Below are 18,148 nucleotides of genomic sequence, written 5' to 3'. Positions count from 1 at the left end.
TATATATTTATATATATTTTAACATAGGTACAATATATATATTTGTATATATGTACAATATATATATAAAATTAACTCTCGGTTACCTATTCTGTGCAAGGCTCTGTGTTAAAGACATTGCCTTTCATTTAGCTTTAATTAGCTTACATTTAAAACTTTTTGGTACATATATATGTACATATATATATATATATTATTTCTTAGGTCTCATGATCATCATAAGAACCACAGATCTTTTGTAACCAAGGTCACAATCTCTAGGCATTACATGTATCACAGACATTGCAGAAAAGGACCATAATGATGCCCAGGTAGGCATTCAGAGCTCCCTGGAGGAAGCAACTTTCTCATTATCGTTACATTCCCTTGGACACAAGACATCAGTTTCCCTGTCTGCAGCTGGGTGGAAAGAAGACTTTTTTCATCTGAAACTGGCTCTGGTGTATTAAGTCTTCATCTCAGGCTAATGGTGGAATGTACATGCTGGCAGGGTCTTCAGTGTTAACTAACAGGCTGGGGTTAATGGGGGGACAGATGGATGGTGTCCACCCAGAAACCTGATCTCTCCATTTACTGGACTTGATGCACCCAGGGCAGCAGTAACCACCGTAATCACTGCTGATGATGGGAGAGCTCGTTCTATTACAGAGAAGCTTTTTGTGTTGTGTTTTCCTACTCTGTTGACAAATCACTGATTTCTTCCTTTGTAAAAGCTAGCTGGAATAGCAGCTTTTCGGAATTATTTCCGTAGAAACGATTTCATATTGGAATTTTGGTGCCGAACCAACACACTAAAACCACCTTAATGTAGACAATGACACAAGCATACATTGGTCCTGCTTTTTTCTGACTGCCTTTGCTCAGGGCATGTCTGTCCCTGGTGGCTTTTCACCATGAAAGGATGCAGTGATTTGGTCTCAAATGTTAAAAGAGTCAGATGGTCTCATGGGTTTACCCGTAATGCTTAGGAGGCCGTAAAAGGCTCAGGAACACTGAACACTTAAAAAATGGCAGCTTGATGAAATGTCTATGATTAGAGTGTGCAACACTCCAGCCAGCTTGCTGTATTAGTGCTTTCCAAAGTGTCATCCTCCCCTTGATCCCCTCAGGAAACTTCCCATCCAGGTTGATAAGAGTTAGTGGGATGAGGCTGGGGACAGCAGTCAGAGGCAGGGGGACACGTGCTGCTACTTCTAGTTTCACTCAATGATTAAGATGGAAATCTGTGTTTCTAGATCCAAATGTGATTCTTAAACGTCCGCGCAACTGTAGTTTTATGCTTCACTGAGAGATGACTTAATATGCTTCTGATTAGAGCCAGATGTAAAATAAGATGAAACTATAGTCACTGCTGAGACTGGGTTCTTTGTTTTTTGAATTGTATATAGTGCACAAGCAGGAGACAACAGGACCCGTGAGGGATGTTGCTTACGGCAACACAGAGTCCGGGAAGCCCTCTGCCTTTATCTACACATCACTAGGGAGTCCCGAGTCTGCCTGCTCTCCCTTAGCCACCCCCCAGGGAACCCCAGGTGGAGGAGGGGATAGAGAAATAGGGTTTGGATTGAGATTGCCCTAAGGTTTGCAATGGAAATGAACTGAATCTTCTGTGGGACAACAGCAGTTTAAACTGTTTGATAAGATTTAGAATTAGTTGGTAATAATCAAGAGTTACCCAGGAGGGAAAGGAACAATGGGCTCAAATCTTGAGTTGGGGACATGAAGATGCTGACAAAGAACCTCAGAATTGCATTCTGGGCCAGAATTACACAGCTCCTAGTACATAGAGCTATTCTTGCTTCCCCAGAATGTACTGGAGCCAGAAGGGGGAACATTGGCAAGGAGAGTATTATGAACTAAATGTCTGTGTTCCCCCAACCCCCCAAATTCATATGTCGAGGCCCTAGCCCCCAGTGTGAGGATATTTGGAGATGGAGCCTGTAAAGAAGTAATTAAGGTTAAATGAGGTCATGGGATGAGGTCTTGATCCAATAGGATTGGTATTCTTATAAAAAAAAAAAAAAAGACATTGGAGGATCACTTTCTCTCTGCACACATACAAGCTCTGTTTAGAAAGAGAGCTTCCACCAGAAACTGAACTCACTGGAACCTTGATCTTGGACTTCTAGCCTCCAGAAATGCAAGAAAATAAATGTTGTCTTAGCCACCCAATCTATGGTATTTTGTTATGACACCCCAAGCAGTCTAATGCAGAGAGACTTTCCTAGCTCTGAATCTGACTCCATGTCAGACTTGAGACAGAATGGGAAGGGTGCCATGAATTTGAGAGCTAGGTCCTGCTATAGACTCTACCATGACTTAGCTGTGTTGCCTTGGGTAGATCACTTTAATTCTGGGCCTAAAGATTCCTCAGCTCTTAAGTTGGGATAAAAGATCATGTCTAAGTAGTCCCACAGGATTACTGGAGAAGGAAGAATCAAATACTTAGAATAATAAGACAACAGCTAGTATTGTTTGCACATTTACTATATACTGAGCACTACTCTAATAAATTGATTGACTGATTGATTTTGAAGTCAGGTTTACTGAGATAAAATATAGTGAAATTCACCTTCTCTAGTGTAAAGTTCTGAGTCTGGGCAAACACAGTCACTTAACTGCCACCATAATGGAGTTGTGGGACATTGCTATCATCCCCCAAAATTCTTTTGTGTCCCCATAAAGTAAGCCCCCTCCAACCAATTCCCACTCCCTGACAAACATGGGTTCTCTAGACCTATAATTTTGCCTTTTCAAGAAAGTCATATAAATGGCATCACACAATGGCACCACAGAGATTTTCTAATACAAAAATTTAATCTTTAATTGATCCGTTGATTAATTGATTTAATGAATCCATTAAATCAATTAATCACATAATAATTTAAGTGATTAAATAATTGATCATCTCATCTTCATAAACATATTTTGGGGTAGGTACAATAATGATAAGATGAATAGATATGAAATGATAAGAAAAATCAAAAAAGTATTAGATAAACATGAGGTGTTATTATTGTTATTTTCATCATTTTTATTACTATTTCATGGTAGAATAAAGCAAAATCAATTTTTGGTGGAAATTTTATATTCAATTTACCTTATCTACTAACCTAGAATCCAAGTTTCCAGAGAGAGCAATTTTAGCTATGTCCTTTACCTTCAAAACATGATCAATTGCCTTATTCTGACAGCAGAGATTTAATTGTGGGGAAAAAAAGTATTTGCAAAAATATCGTTACTGTAGAAACAATGTCCACAATAGCCAAACTATGGAAAGAATCTAGATGTCCATCAACAGATGAATGGATAAAGAAGATGTGGTGTGTATATATATACATATACACACAATAGAATACTATGCAGCCATCAAAAAACCCAAAATCTTGCCATTTGCAACGATGTGGATGGAACTAGAGGGTATTATGCTAAGCGAAATAGGTCAATCAGAGAAAGACAATTATCATATGACTTCTCTGACATGAGGAATTTAAGAGACAGGGCGGGAGGCTGTGGGGAAGTAAGGGGAAAAAAATGAAACAATATGGGACCAGGGAGGGACACAAACCATAAGAGATTCTTAATCTCAGGAAACAAACTGAGGGTTGCTAGGTGGTAGTGGGGGAGGGATAGAGTGGCTGGGTTATGGACACTGGGGAAGGTATGTTCTATGGTGAGTGCAGTGAATTGTGTAAGACTGAGCATTCACAGACTGTACCACTGAAGCAAATAATAACATCATATGTTAAAAAATATATATATGGTTAGCAATAGGGCCCAGCACATCCTCTCTTTGACTAATTCAAAAATACTTGGCTTGAAGTTACTACTTCATAATCCCTGACCACACTGGTAATAGAAAAAGATACTGAGAGATTTCAGAGCTATGAATAACAGTGGTTTCCAGCATAGCAATAATCAGTTCCCACTGTAAAGGAGATGATGATCAGGCTGTCACCAGGGCTCCGCTTGACTCAGCCTGATCTGGGTTCATTTTGGGCTTCTAGGCAGAGTAAGAAGGGCTGAATTTCTTCCCATGAAGTATCCCCTGGTTCAGTAGCCACACGCCATGGAAGCATCCCATCACTCTTCTTAATAGAAGGATTATGATCTTCCTGGATGTGGTCATAGAGTGCCCACAGTCTGACCACAATAGTTCCACTTCTCCAATGAGAATATTTTGCATAAACTGTTTCTCTCTCCTTTTTTAAGCTTCATATTACAGATGCAACACATAACAAATAAGTAAATAAGGTCCAGCTATTTCTTAAAATTTACAGCTTTCATGAATTTTTAAGGAACAGGCCAGGAGAAACTGCTGAAGCAAAGCCGTTGGGTAGAGGGTATGACAAGAAGGTCTAGGAGCCTCTTCAATATTTCATGTGCCCCAAAGCCTCTGACAGCTAATCATCTCTTAATGGGACTTGCCCTTTGGCCTTTGTGTTTCTAAGGGAGTAAAATGTTTGGCCTCCAAACAAGTTATCACTCACTCATTGACTAAACACCACAAGCTGAAAGTGGCCTCCCAGGCATCATTGGTCTTTGCTAGTTGAGTGTAGAAGGTCCCAGATTAGCATTACTCACCTTTAAATCACCAGTGGTTTCAAAGCCACCTAAGCACTTGCTTCAGATCTGGAGATAGCCTCCCATTGCACCTCTCCCATTATGCCTCTCCGAAACATAGATGGGAAACCAGACATCATGGCAGCCGGAGAATGAGTTGTGGAGGGGTCAGCCATGATCATTAGGGGGAGATGAAAGAATTGAATAAGACAAAACGCAACATGGGATTTTGGAATGGAACTGGACGAGTGAGTGATATTTGAGAGGAAATTCAAGGAAAGGGAGCAGGAATGGACCTGGAAGGGACCACACTGAGCAGAATGGAGGCAATAGGAGAAGTGAAAGGAAGGGAAGGGAGGTGGGGAGGGGTTAGAAAGATGACGAGGGAACAAGGAGGATGGTAGATGCATTGTGTGGTCATTGCAGTGGAAGGAGGAGAGCTAAGCTTGTCGCCTCCTCTCTCATCTCCCAGCACACCAGGAAAAGAGATTGTGCCTTCCTCATTAACTTGTACCAGCAATAAATATTCTTTGTATATTTGTAAAAATGAGAAAGAACCTAGCGAGGCTCCTGGTGTGAAGAGTGGTTTCAAAGTGGCAAGCACCAAGAGTTCCCTAATCCTAGTTTTCCAACATGGAAAAATAAAGCATATTGTTTGTTAGGTCAAGGGGAAATTTTCACAATTTACAACCTTATGACCAAGAGTGTATACCCAAAGAATGCTCCTTTGGTAAGAAATGTTGTTGAACTGATTGGATGTGTCCAATTTGACTTAAACATAGTACAGTCATTGATTACAATTTTACCCATGGTCTTTTAATATTTTCTTCAGGATTTATTGTCTTAAACACCTTTCACACAGTTATATTTAAAGGATGCTCAGGTATAGGTATTTTAACTAGAGCACAGTGGTTATTTTTGATTAATCTGATCATTCTATACATGTCACCATCAAAATTATGATGTGTCAGGGAAACAAACAGTAAGAGATAACTGAACAGTCCTTTTCTTGATATACTTTAAAAACAAGATCCATTATTTTCCATAATTTCATCTATTTTAGACACTATGGAATTCCTTTTTGACCATAGGCCTCAGATTCGCTTTGCTGACTTAAGCAAGTTGCCATTATAAAAGGCCAAGATGGTCATCAGTCCTCCTGTTTTCACTCTTTAATGCTCTTCTTTAAAAAAAAAAAAAAAAAAGATTTATGTATTTATTTTAGAGAGAGAGAGGGAGGGAAAGAGAGAGAGCAAGTGGGGGGAGGGTCAGAGGGCAAAAATCTCAAGCAGACTTCCCATTGAGCACAAAGTCTCACCCAGGGTTCCATCCCAGGATTCAGGAGATCATGACCTGAGCTGAAACCGAGTGTCAGACACTCAACTGACTGAGCCACCCAGGTGCCCCACTTTAACTTTCTTCTTTAGTTTGTCCTTTTTCTCCAGCTTCAGAAGATGTGAGATGCTGATCACAAGATGTAGAAAAATAATAGATAGCCTCCCATTGCACCTCTCCCCTTATATCCTCCATCTTATGATTATGACATCATTCTAGACTTCCCCCCAAGATCAAATAGTTTCAGGTCAGTACCATAGACTTCCCCTCTATTGCACAGATGACAAATCAAGAAAGGAATAGGTTCCCCCACACAACTCAGGGAGCTCTCAGACTCCATGTGGACTCCAGAATTTTTGGTTGAATTCTAAAAAGTTATGAATTTCACTAAACAGTTCTTATTTGTCGCACTGAATAAATAAGCCAGTTTCCATCCATTTAATTTAAGATGGTTCTGACATGAATCCAGGGAGTTACTGGAGGTTAGATAGGAGAGTAGTGAACACTGATCTCTTTTTAAGAACATTTGAGAATTCCTCTCCAAATATTAGCACTCATAAGAAGGCTACTCGAAGACATTATATGCTTACCAACCAACCCCCTCATGCCCGCCAGACATGACTGAGATGCAGCCATCTTTCTTGAGGCATGTGATCTGTTAGCAGAAGAAAGAGAAGAAAGGGATGCTTGCCATGGTGCCAGAGCTGTGCTGAGAGGCACCGGACTGTCTTTGGGCAACTCACTGAGCTGCCACAGGACTGAGAGTTCCTTGAAATGGTGCAATTTGAGCTCATCTTCAGGAGCTTGTTGGGGAGTGGGTAGAAAGGAAAAGGGATCAAACTACCAAGAGGCATGAGTAGGATTGACCTGGGCAAAGCACCACATGACGGGCCGTAGAGGCTGAACACAGGGAATACTGAATCTCTGCATTAGAGATCGCAAAAGCCAAACACTCAGAACGACCCATGAGAACAAGTACAAGACATCCAGTGGGCAGCCATTATTGTGTGTACGGACATAAGCTCCTTCAACTCTCTGAGATTTGGGTGCATTATTTGCAACGTGAAAGCAAACCAATGTCTACCCTTGAGTGTAACTACGGGGTTCAAGTGGAAATTCTTTGAGTGGAAATTCTTTGGAAAGGTGAATGACTCTGTGCTGGTGGACGATGATGGTGACCAAGTGGTGGCGAGCGATTACAGAACCACAGGGGTTTGTGCTGAAAATAATCCAGATCTGGTCTAACCTGTCCACATTTTACCAGTAAGCCAGACCTGAAGTGACTCAGCCAAGCTAGTTAATGGCACAGCAGGAACAAGGTCCCCAGGGTCTTGGGTTGAAGAAAATAAAAAATCTCAAGTCCAAATCAACTTCCTGGTGACATGGGTTTCCCATCTGGCTTCAGTTCAGTCTGGTGAGTGTAGCACAGAGCAGGGGCCTGATCCCTGGAGGGCGCCACCCCACCCCACCCGCCCCTTGGCAGGTCTGATGCTTGAAGCAGCCTCTCTGAGTCCCTGTGTCATACTTGGGATGGCATTCCATCTCACAGATATTGAAACCAGGGTGTGAGGGCAAGTTGCCAGGTGGCACATTGCAAAACAAATGCCCCGTTGTGTTTGCGGCTGTGCCGTATGTGGCTTTGTGAAGTCCAAAAGCCATCCAGTCGCTGTGACTGGAATGTGACAGTAATTTGTAACAACGGTGACTCTATTCCCCCCGCCCCCTTGGTCTACTTTTGTGACATGCTCCAAAATCCTGAGAAAGGCCTGCAAAAGAAATGTTCAGAAATGTTCTAAATGGGTTTGGAAAACTTGTGAACCCTGTCTGAACTTTTATTAGGTTCTCCCACAACTCACCCGTTTGACATCAGAACAAGGAAAGCATTATTTATAACAGCGTGTGTGAAATCCCAGAAGGGACTCTTGAAAGAATTAACGTGAAAAATGTGTCCCAAAGAGACTTCAAACATAAAACAAATGATCAGATGGGAAAACATGTAAATCAAAAGTGGGATCTTTTTTTCCTCCTTTAAAGGAAACAGGAGCTTTTTCTCTGGCCATTTCCAACATCGGACAGAGAAACTGGGCGAATCCGGGCTATCATCAGAGCACCTGTCCCTGCAGAGCAAGGCACAGAGGGGAATCGTGTGCACTGGCTCTTCCTAATGTCTCCAGAATGGAGGAGATAAGATAGTAAAGGCTACAGGGAAGGAAAAGACACCTTGAATGCATCAGTGCATTGGAATTTACAAAACACTTTCCCAAACTTTTGACTGTTTGAGTGTTTACCTCACCATAACCCCGGGAGGTATAAAATGTTACCCATATTTCATAGTTGGAGCAACTAGGACAGCGGTTTAGCAACTAGTCGTTGACTAAAAGTCCTGGAGCCCAGCTTCCAACACCACGAACTAAGTGTTGCCCATGGCGTTACCAGTGTATATGCACAGGAATATGGAAAGCATGGCATCTTGTTAGGTGAGCACATCCCACAGTGGGATTTTAGTCGTCTGATTCTAGATGTATGGAGGTGATTCTCTGTCTCTTTCCCTCTCCCCACAAACACACATGCAAATTAGTTAATTCACTAAGGTAAACAAAATCAAATCTTTTTTTTTCCGCCAAACTCTCAAGATACCTTAAGACTCTGTGTTTCATGATTGTCACAGAAATGAGGCAACTTACAGGTTATAGGGTTTTTCGTGGCCTGACCTAGAAACCTCTGTGGGGAGCTGGCTCTTAATCTTTTGAGGGCCCAGTATCCAAAAGACTACCATGTGTTTGTCCATAAGGTCCTAGTTCTCTTTTTATCCCACACAGACCAAGTATATATTGATCATAAATCTGAATTCTAATTGAAATATTTCCATAAAGTCAATAAATATGTCTTTTCCACTAAAAACCTGCACAGAGACCTCTCATTCCACGGGACTCTGCACCGTGTAGCTCCCCGCACTCACCACAAGTCTTCTTCTTGGTGCAGGTCTGTGGGTCATCAGCACCTGAAGGGAGCTTTCCTCTTTGGTGTCCCGAGTCCTTGGGAGTGTCTAGAAACATGGGGAACCCCTTGTGTATTGGCACACATTTCCTTTCCCAAAGTTCTGGGCCCATGGGGCTCCAGGGTCATGAGCCGGGCAGTTCCTCAGTGGGGCCAGCAGCACCAACATGGCGTCCTTTCCGGTCCATCGCTGCCTATGCCACACAACTTCTGTTTTGAATATCATCCCTGATGGAAAGTATTGACATCACCTTAGGCATGTCCAGGCAGCTCCATGAAGGAAATCTGTGCCCATGGAAACCTGTTGGCCCATCACTGCATGGTGAGAAGTGAGTGATGAAACTGAAAGCTGATGGAAGGCCACCCACCTCTACTTAGTGTCAGAGCTGTGGGTGTGTTCAAAGTGAACAGTAAACATATGAGGGCACCTTACCCCGACCCAGGAATTTGTGTCCCTACTTGTCAGATTTAGAGTCCTTGTACAGAGAATGGAGAAAAAACCCAACAGAACGTTCTCCTCCTTCGACACTCAAGATCTCTTTGATGCTAAGAGGGTTGTTGGAAATCACCAAGCATATTAAACAGACCGGACACTCTCAGCTCCTTGGGCTCAGGAGTTAGGGAGCATTTTTCAGGCACTGTTTGTCTCTTTCTTTCCTTTAATGAGACAGAAATGGACACCGACCATTGTAATCGGGCAGAAACTCGATGTGGCATCTGTCTGAGAACACGGGGCTGACCATCGGGTCTCATGCCTGTGTTTCTGTGTGCTCACCTGCTGTCCGGGCATCAGGCAGCATGTTTGAACTGGTAGTGCTGCATTTTCCAGCATGAAAACCAGGACCCACCACCAGTTTGCTCATGGTTTTGACATCAGACAGCCCCAGTGCGCTACAAACAGAAACGTGAAATTCTTAACTTTTCTCCAGGAAGTCAGAAATCCTAAACAAACTGTCCTTATCAAATGAAGTACCCTATGCCTATGGTAATGCTCTCACCATCTAATGCCTCAGCTGTGCTGTTTTCACTAAAATGGACTTTCCCCAAACTGTATCTATTTATTTTTGGACATAAGGTCAATTGTAGTTAAGAGGCAAGTCCTAAGCTCGGGGTCTAAAAACTTGACTGCTTAACCATCAGAGCCTCAGTTGCTTCATCTGTGAAATGGGACTAATCGCTTCTACCCTGACCATGGCTGGATTGTGGGAGGGCATTTGAGGCAGCACTGTGCACTCATCCTAAGACCTGAGAGTGGAAGGAAGCTCTGGACTTGCCAAGAAAGTAGAGTCACTTGGTGGGTCATTCTGGACACAGTTTCCTGCTTGTGTCCTGGTCAACATGATCTTGTTAATTAGAAGACTGAGTCACCTTTATACCAGGAAGCACATGTGTGTGTGTGTGTGTGTGTGTGTGTTATCCAGGATGAACACCTGCCCAACGTCGTCTCTGCCCTATCTAGTTACCAGAAAGAGAAAATCGTAAAAAATATTAAAAAAAAAATACTTTGACCGTTCTTCGCCCCGCTTCTCTGTTGCTTTTTTCTTATAAAGAAATTGTGTTTCCCTCATGTTTTATAAATAATTAAAATTAACAAATACAAATAAAGGAAGGACAAAAGTGTCTCCCATTTGTATTCTACCTTTCTCCTACCTGATGAGGGGAACTTGGTTTTCGGGTGACTGACGCCTCCTTTCTCCCCCTTCTCCACCAGGTCGGTGGCCACACAATGCTGCCCATTCGCTGGATGCCTCCAGAGAGCATCATGTACAGGAAGTTCACCACAGAAAGTGATGTCTGGAGCCTGGGCGTCGTGTTGTGGGAGATCTTCACGTACGGCAAACAGCCCTGGTACCAGCTGTCCAACAACGAGGTGCGCAGTGGGCTGGGCAAGACCCCCGAGGGCTGAGGTCCAGAGGCCAGAGGTCTGTGGCCTTGTGGGCGGCAGCAGCTCCCACATGGCCTCTCAGGACCTACACGTCAATGGGCAGAGTCTAGTCACTCTCTGAGTTTAAAAGTTCTAGAGAAAGAAAAGCGGTGTTTGCTCACACACCTGGGACTCACCGGTGGTGGGAGCACTTTGTGCTGCTCATCTGGTAAATTCGTAGCAGGTGTGGCAACCCCATGCCTTCAGAGGCCAGCTAGGTTTTTTGGTAGTATTCCAATAAGGTTTTAGGTTTGGTTTTTTGTTGTTGTTGTTTTGTTTTTTTCACATTTCACTAGAACATTCTTGTGTTTTATTTCCCTATTTCAATTCTTTTGCAACCGTTGTCTCTACTTGAGGCATAGCTTCCGGGTCAGGCACCTCACATCCTCTTCAGGCCCGCATCTGTTTTCTATCCCAACTCCACTCATTTCCACAGCTCGAGTGAGGTCCCCTTGTCAGTCAACACCCAGACGTGAAAGTTCCAGGCTCCATCATAGGCCAGTAAGACCAAAACACATTGGAATTCCTGAGTGAGGTAGCATCCCACAGACAGAAAACATTTCTCCACCAGGTTGGTGACCTCAGTGTGCCCAGAAAAAGGGATCTAAACCAATGAAATTAATTGTTCTACAATAATTGTTCTCTTCCTTCAAAAAAAAAAAAAGCAAATGCTAAATGGGTTTCTTTAGAGCAGCCTTTCCCTTTCACAGACATCTGTGTTATCGGCTTTGTTTTTCCTCTTGTCTGACGCTGTCTTCGATCTCCATCCCGTCCAGGTGATAGAATGCATCACTCAGGGCCGAGTCTTGCAGCGACCTAGAACGTGCCCCCAGGAGGTCTACGAGTTGATGCTGGGGTGCTGGCAGAGAGAGCCCCATATGAGGAAGAACATCAAGGGCATCCACACCCTCCTTCAGAACTTGGCCAAGGCATCTCCGGTCTACCTGGATATTCTAGGCTAGGGCCCTTTCCCCCAGACCGATCCTTCCCAATGCACCTCCTCAGATGGGCCGAGAGGATGAACGTCGTTTAACTGCCGCCGGATGCCATCAATCTGCTGTTCTTCACTCCGACAGTATTAACAACAAAGACATGGAGAGGCTTTCTGAGGGAAGCCATGTGCACTTCTCCATCCATAGACACAGTACGGACTACTTTTTGGCATTGTCTCTTTCTCTCTTTCCACCTCCCTTGGTTTCTTCCCTGGTTTTTCTTTGGGGTTTTTTTTTGGGGGGGGTTTTTTTTTTGGTCTTTTTTTTTTTTTTTTCTTTTTTGGTCTTCCTCGCTTCATAGCCCCTACACTTTCTTTTGAATCAATCTGGCTTCTGCATTCCTATTAACTCTGCATAGACAAAGGCCTTAACAACCCTGATTTGTTATATCAGCAGACACTCTAGTTTGCCCACCACAACTAACAATGCCTTGTTGTATTCCTGCCTTTGATGTGGATGAAAAAAAGGGAAAACAAATATTTGACTTAAACTTTGTCACTTCTGCTGTACAGACATCGAGAGTTTCTATGGATTCACTTCTATTTATTTATTATTATTACTGTTCTTATTGTTTTTGGATGGCTTAAGCCTGTGTATGAAACAGGAAAACTTGTGTTTAATCTGGGAAGCCTTTATCTATGGGAGATTAAAACCAGAGAGAAAGAAGATTTATTACAACCCACAGTATGGGAGGAACAAAGACAACCATTGGGATCAGCTGGCGTCAGTCCCTACTTAGGAAAAACCCAGCGACTGTTAGCTGGGAGGAATGTATTCGGCACCTTCCCCTGAGGAGCTTTCTGAGGAGTACAAAGACTGTTGAACTCTGTGCCATGGACTATTCTTTTCCCATCACCAGAAACACTAGGGTGTAGTTGAGAGAAAAGATGGCTTCCATGAGACGCAAGATGGCGCATCACACGCCCAGACAGTCTTGTCTTTGCACGTCATGGTAACAACCCTGGTTTGTCTTTCCAGGTGTTGTCGGCTGAACCTTTGTCGAGTTTAGCTGAAAATGGGTGAATTCTTGTCCAGAGATCGTTTCAGGGTCAGGTGGGAAAGCCAAAGACTTGGAAAAGATAAGACAAGTTATAAATTCGGAGGCATTATATTGAACTTTTCAGATAGCAGTTCCCTCCGACCCCTCCCCTCCACCCCTACCTGTCCTTTAAACTGTGCAAGCAAAATTGTGCATGGTCTTCGTCGATTAATACCTTGTGTGCAGAAACTACTGCTCCAGACGTCGTGCCCCTGATATGTAGAGCAGATCCGTAAAGAGGTATAACATATAATTAGGGGAAGCTAATGGAGCTCATTAGCTGAGTATCAATGTCTCTGCGTCATATGACGGTGATGGGTTTTAGTGGAGATGGACCCTGAAGCCTGGATGTTCTCATCCACGTGGAACGGACTGTGGGACTGTGGGAAGGGCAGACTCAGTCCCCGAGGGAAAAGAAACCTCACCCTGGGGGCATCACTTACATTGATGTTCAGTGTGCACAGGCTGAGACCTTGCTCTGGGCTCTGGGTGGGAGAGTGGTTTCATTCCCAGTGTACTCCATTGTCAGTATGCTGTTTTGTTTTTTTTTCCACTCCATTAAAAGACGTAAAAATTAAAAAAAAAAAAAAATCAGGCATAGCACGCCAATGGGAAGCTATGCCCAGACCAAGCTTTGGAGGTGTGCTTCTGGGTCTAGTGATGAGTTTTGCGAAAAGAGATTGTAAATTTAAATAGAAATTTACAGTTATTTGGATGATCGGTTTTACCAAGAAAGAAAAATATTTCTGTTCCTCAAGAAAACTTGCTACCCTCTGTGAGGGGACTTTTGTTAACTTGACATCTTTATAACACAAGCCAGATTGAAAGTGAGTGATTTTAATTCATCTTAGGACATTTTATTTCGTATTTGTTTCTGAAGGTACAATTGCTCTGTTTCAGTTTTGCTTGCGCCCTTAATTCCTGGAGCACCTTATTTTCCATTTATAGGTTTTTGAGAGCCCGTTCTCAAAAAAATCAAAAGTGTCGATTAACAGACAACAAAAGGAAATCCAGTAGCATCAGCAGTCAAGTGAAGGGGGTTGGACAAGATAATCCCTACAGTTCCTTCAAGTTCCACGCTGGCCTAGGAGACACGGGAGTTGAGCTGATCGTTCTCTTTGTCGGTGAAAAAACCCTCCAGAATGCACATAACAATATAACGAAAGCCATATCTCCATGGTATATGCCTGCACGAATCTATCGTATTAAGGACCACGGTACTGCTAAAACACTGTGGCACTCTGTGAAGCAGTAACGAAGGGGCAGATTTGTACCAAACCTTCCTAAATTCCATCCGTGATGACCTGAACACCTGCACGGGTTTGTCATTCCGCGTGACCTGCCAGCTGCTTGGGGGGCGGGGTGGAGGGGGGTGGCGGGGGCCAGGGGCGGGGGGCGGGGGGAGAAGCTGCAAGTGATTTGTTTTATTTTAACAGAGAGCAAAGGAGGTAAATATGCGAAGGGATCAAATTCGAGAAGGGCTGTGCAGTTTTAAAGCAAGGATTTGTTTAGGGCAAATGAGAAGATGGGAGGGTTCTATACCATTCCAATGTGTTTTCCTCTGAAAGAAAAAAGCAAAACAAAAACAAAAACAAAAACAAAAACAAACAAACAAAAACTCCTTCCCTTCTGACAAGTCCCTCTAGGTCTTGAAATGAAAGATTCTATGCAAGTGCAAAGTTTTCTAGTTATTTATATTGCTGATTGTTATTTTTTTCCTCTGTTGTCTCAAGAGTATGTGATTTCAGAGACGTCTCGCATTGAAAGAATACCAGATTGAACGAACCAGAGAATAGCTTGAAATAGTCATCACTGCTCCTCCACCATCCCCTCTTCTCATGCTCTTTTGATTTTTACAAAAGGGACGTCCTTGTTCTGAAGTGTAACGATCACAGAATATGGCCTGCTACCCAATTCGTGAGAAACTCCAACCACAGGAGGGACGAACCTAATTCCCTCGCCCAAACTCAGCCTGACCATCGTTTCCATTTACGGATCGCATCATAGTTTTCCAGGCACTTTTCGCCACTGTTAGCCAATCATCCCCATTTTTTATAAGTGAGGCAATCGAGGCTCGGAGAAGTTGAGTGGCATGCTGGAAATCTCCAGGCTCGTTTCCGGCACCAGGGGGATTGACTCTAAGTGTTCTGATTCTGAAGTTCATGATTCTGCCCGCTAGAGACTCCAGGATACAGACAAATGGTCCAAGAAAGCAAGCACACTGATCAACTCACGAAGCCAAACGCGGTCCGAAGAACAAAAGGAAATACGTGAGATGACCAGGAGCTAAAACATCGTGACATAGAATCATGCTTATAGCTTCAGCTAAATCCTTGTACACTGAACCAGCGTCATAATCAGGCTTCTTTAGAAAACATTTTGAACTATGCTATAAAAGATCCTATCAGAATTCATATTATACACGTGTGTTCACATCCGCACTACCTGTGGTGTTTTCATGTATTTATATGTGTGTTATAAATACTGGATTTATACATATGCAGACACACAGACACAGTGTGTTTGTGGGCTTATGTATAAATGTATAGGCACACAATACTAGAGATAATGGTAAGTAGGGTGCAGTATGACTAATTTGCTTAAAATTTGCTGAATAACCAAAACTTTTTAATGTCCTTTTGCGGTTAGTGCTTCCATTCTCCATGTGGGTAGGACTACATCGCACTTTTCAACTTTGTGCGGTACTGCATGGGTGGAAGACATATTTAAGATAATGTGCTTCCCAAAACAACTGAATCAAAGCCATCCCACTACACTGAGTCCTTTCCTTGGCTCCTTGCAAAGGAGAATGCAGACTGAAATAGATCTCCTTATGTAAAGGTCCGGGAAAGGAAAATTGATTTTTTTGGTCATCTTTTTGCACATTTATGTTATGCTCACCTTGTCCCACGGTGACCCCTGTACACTTCTGTTCAGAGTCCAAGCATTCCAGAAGAGAACCGGAATGTCGGGAGCCCAGTGTCTCAAAGGCCAAAAGTGAGAAGTCCAAGACCCCACCGCGAGGCAAGCGAGTCTAGGAATTCCCATAGCTGAGTGGGGATGTGAAGCAACAGTATAAAGTGCTGTCCTTTGCAAAGAGCCATGACAAAGGATCCCCTGGTCAGAAACAGATGTTTCTTTTTAACCTTCCCTTTTTGCAAATTGGATCTTCTATAATGCCAATAGTATTAAATTGTTTGTCTTGTTAAATAAAGGACCCCATGCACACACACACCCTCAATTCTCTTGCTCTCTCTCTCTCTCTCTTTTTTTTCCCTCCCATTTGAGGATTTTTATTCCCAATGTTGAGCTCAGTTCCGTCCATCACAGAAAATCTCGTGAGGGGAATGGCTGGTGACCGAATCCTCAGATGGCCAATGGAAGCTAAAGCACTTCCTTCACAGGGCATAATCATGGAATGTAGAGACTCCCAGGTCATGAGAGCAAATGTTATTCTAAAGAATCTGGGGCGGGAGGGATTTGCAGTTAGATACGACAGCATGTGCAAGAGTATTTTCTCATTGTTGGGGCTGGAATGAATCACTGCTGCTCAAGTCAAAGGTTCTTAAATATTCTTCGTTTTTGCATTGTGCCCCCTTCTCCTTCTACCTTTATTTATTTCTGTATTTATTTATTTATTCATTGACTTATATATATATATTTTGGCTCCATTCATCACCAACACAAAGCAAAGCAAAAAAATATATATATGTGTGTGTATGTGTTGCAGGCAAAACACTGTGAAATTCACAACAGCAACCAAGCAACTCTTTTGCCATCTTTACATACGTCTCAGGAGACGAAACGAGAACACATGGGGATGTCATTTTTTAAGTCTATGCATTCTAGGCCAGGTCCGTGGTTTTCTTTTGTTTTTTGGTTTTTTTTTTCTTCTTCTTCTTCTTTTTTCCTTTGGTCTGTGCATTAACAAAAATGATTCTGAGTGAAGGTTGGCTGAACGTTCGACATAATGGAGCAAGCGTAACAAAAGCTGCTAATAGCCACATGTTTGGACTGGAAAAGAAAAATCGGAGAAAATGAAACGTGTAAAGACCTACATCTTGCAGCTTGTATATCTTACTATTGCTTTAATACTGTATAAAACAACTGGAACTGTTTTAAATACGAGGTCTTTGAATTAAATGTGGATTTTAAATATGTAATCCCTTGACAAATGACCAAATTCTTGTGAAATATTGCTCCCTGCATTCATTGGTTGTTACCCATCACTTACAAATCTGCCGAGAGATGTGGACACTCTCTACATCTGCTTCTGTACACAGAGAGATGTTTGTATATACCCAGGCCACACAGACACACACACACACACACACGCACACACACACATTTCAATATCTCTCTGAAGATACATCGCCCCTTAAATTGTGACCTGGTATTTGGAACTCTCTTTTATTTGCTTTATTTTCCTTTTAATGTGACGTCTCTGTGCTGATACTTACTGGTTCTTGTTTTGCGATCTGTTTTTGAGGTCCATTGCTTTACTAAGACCCACTGCATCTTGGCTGATTTCAAAGTGACACCAGAATAACAGTGTTTGAAAAAAAAAAAAAAGTTTTGTTTGTAAATCATGTGACCAGCTTCTCTCAACCTGACATGGAAAGTCTCTTGTACTACAGTGTATTTAATAAAAATGATGTCTTACAATAAATAACATCCTCCAAAAGAGACACTGAAGGTTACATGACAATTCCTTTAAAAATGTAGAGCGTTTCACACAGCATGTATGCTCTTTTGGCAGTCTGTCTGTCTTTTTCATGTCCGTCTGTCTGTATTTTAATTAGGGTCACTGCCGATGGCTGCACTGTTCATTAGTTGAAGGAAAGAAGAGTATGTGGCCTTTGGAAGAAGTCCCCTCCATTACTTGGCACTTTCAGCTTCTATCTTGGATAACCAGAACATCACCACCCAACAGAACTTTCCGCCATGACGTAAATGTTCGACCTGCTCTATCCGGTGCGGCTAGTTGGCACTTGAAATGTGGCCAGTATGACTAAAGAACCGAACTTTAGATTTTACTTAGTTTCAATAAGTTCCCACATACATAGCCACGTGTGGTTCGTGGCTACCGTGTTGCACAGCACAGAGTGAGGAGAAGGAATCACTGGGTTTCTAGCAAGTCAGACCTAAGAAACCTGCCAAGAGACAAGTTGGATATCACAGCATCCCAGGGTAGCGGCATCATTGAGGATCATAATGACTCGGGAGCAATAGCCCAAAGAAAAATGGCACACTCTCTAGGTCTCTGCCTTAACTGCTGTTTTCTAAACCGAAACGGTA

The 18,148-nt window shown here is 42.7% G+C and overlaps 1 protein-coding gene across 1 annotated transcript in view; it reads left to right on the top strand.

The window, feature by feature from the left end:
• The window catches only part of NTRK2 (neurotrophic receptor tyrosine kinase 2), a 325,605-nt gene extending 308,065 nt beyond the window's left edge, over positions 1-17,540 (top strand). Inside the window, exons 16-17 of the mRNA XM_032307203.1 lie at positions 10,607-10,765; positions 11,596-17,540. Of these exons, the coding sequence (XP_032163094.1) occupies positions 10,607-10,765; positions 11,596-11,781 (345 nt within the window). The 3' untranslated portion in view covers positions 11,782-17,540. The remainder of the gene's footprint in view (positions 1-10,606; positions 10,766-11,595) is intronic.
• Positions 17,541-18,148: the final 608 nt, after the last annotated feature.

The sequence above is a fragment of the Mustela erminea genome, chromosome 12 (assembly GCF_009829155.1).
Source record: "Mustela erminea isolate mMusErm1 chromosome 12, mMusErm1.Pri, whole genome shotgun sequence".
Classification (NCBI taxonomy): Eukaryota; Metazoa; Chordata; class Mammalia; order Carnivora; family Mustelidae; genus Mustela; species Mustela erminea.
This window is presented reverse-complemented; position numbering and strand designations above follow the sequence as displayed.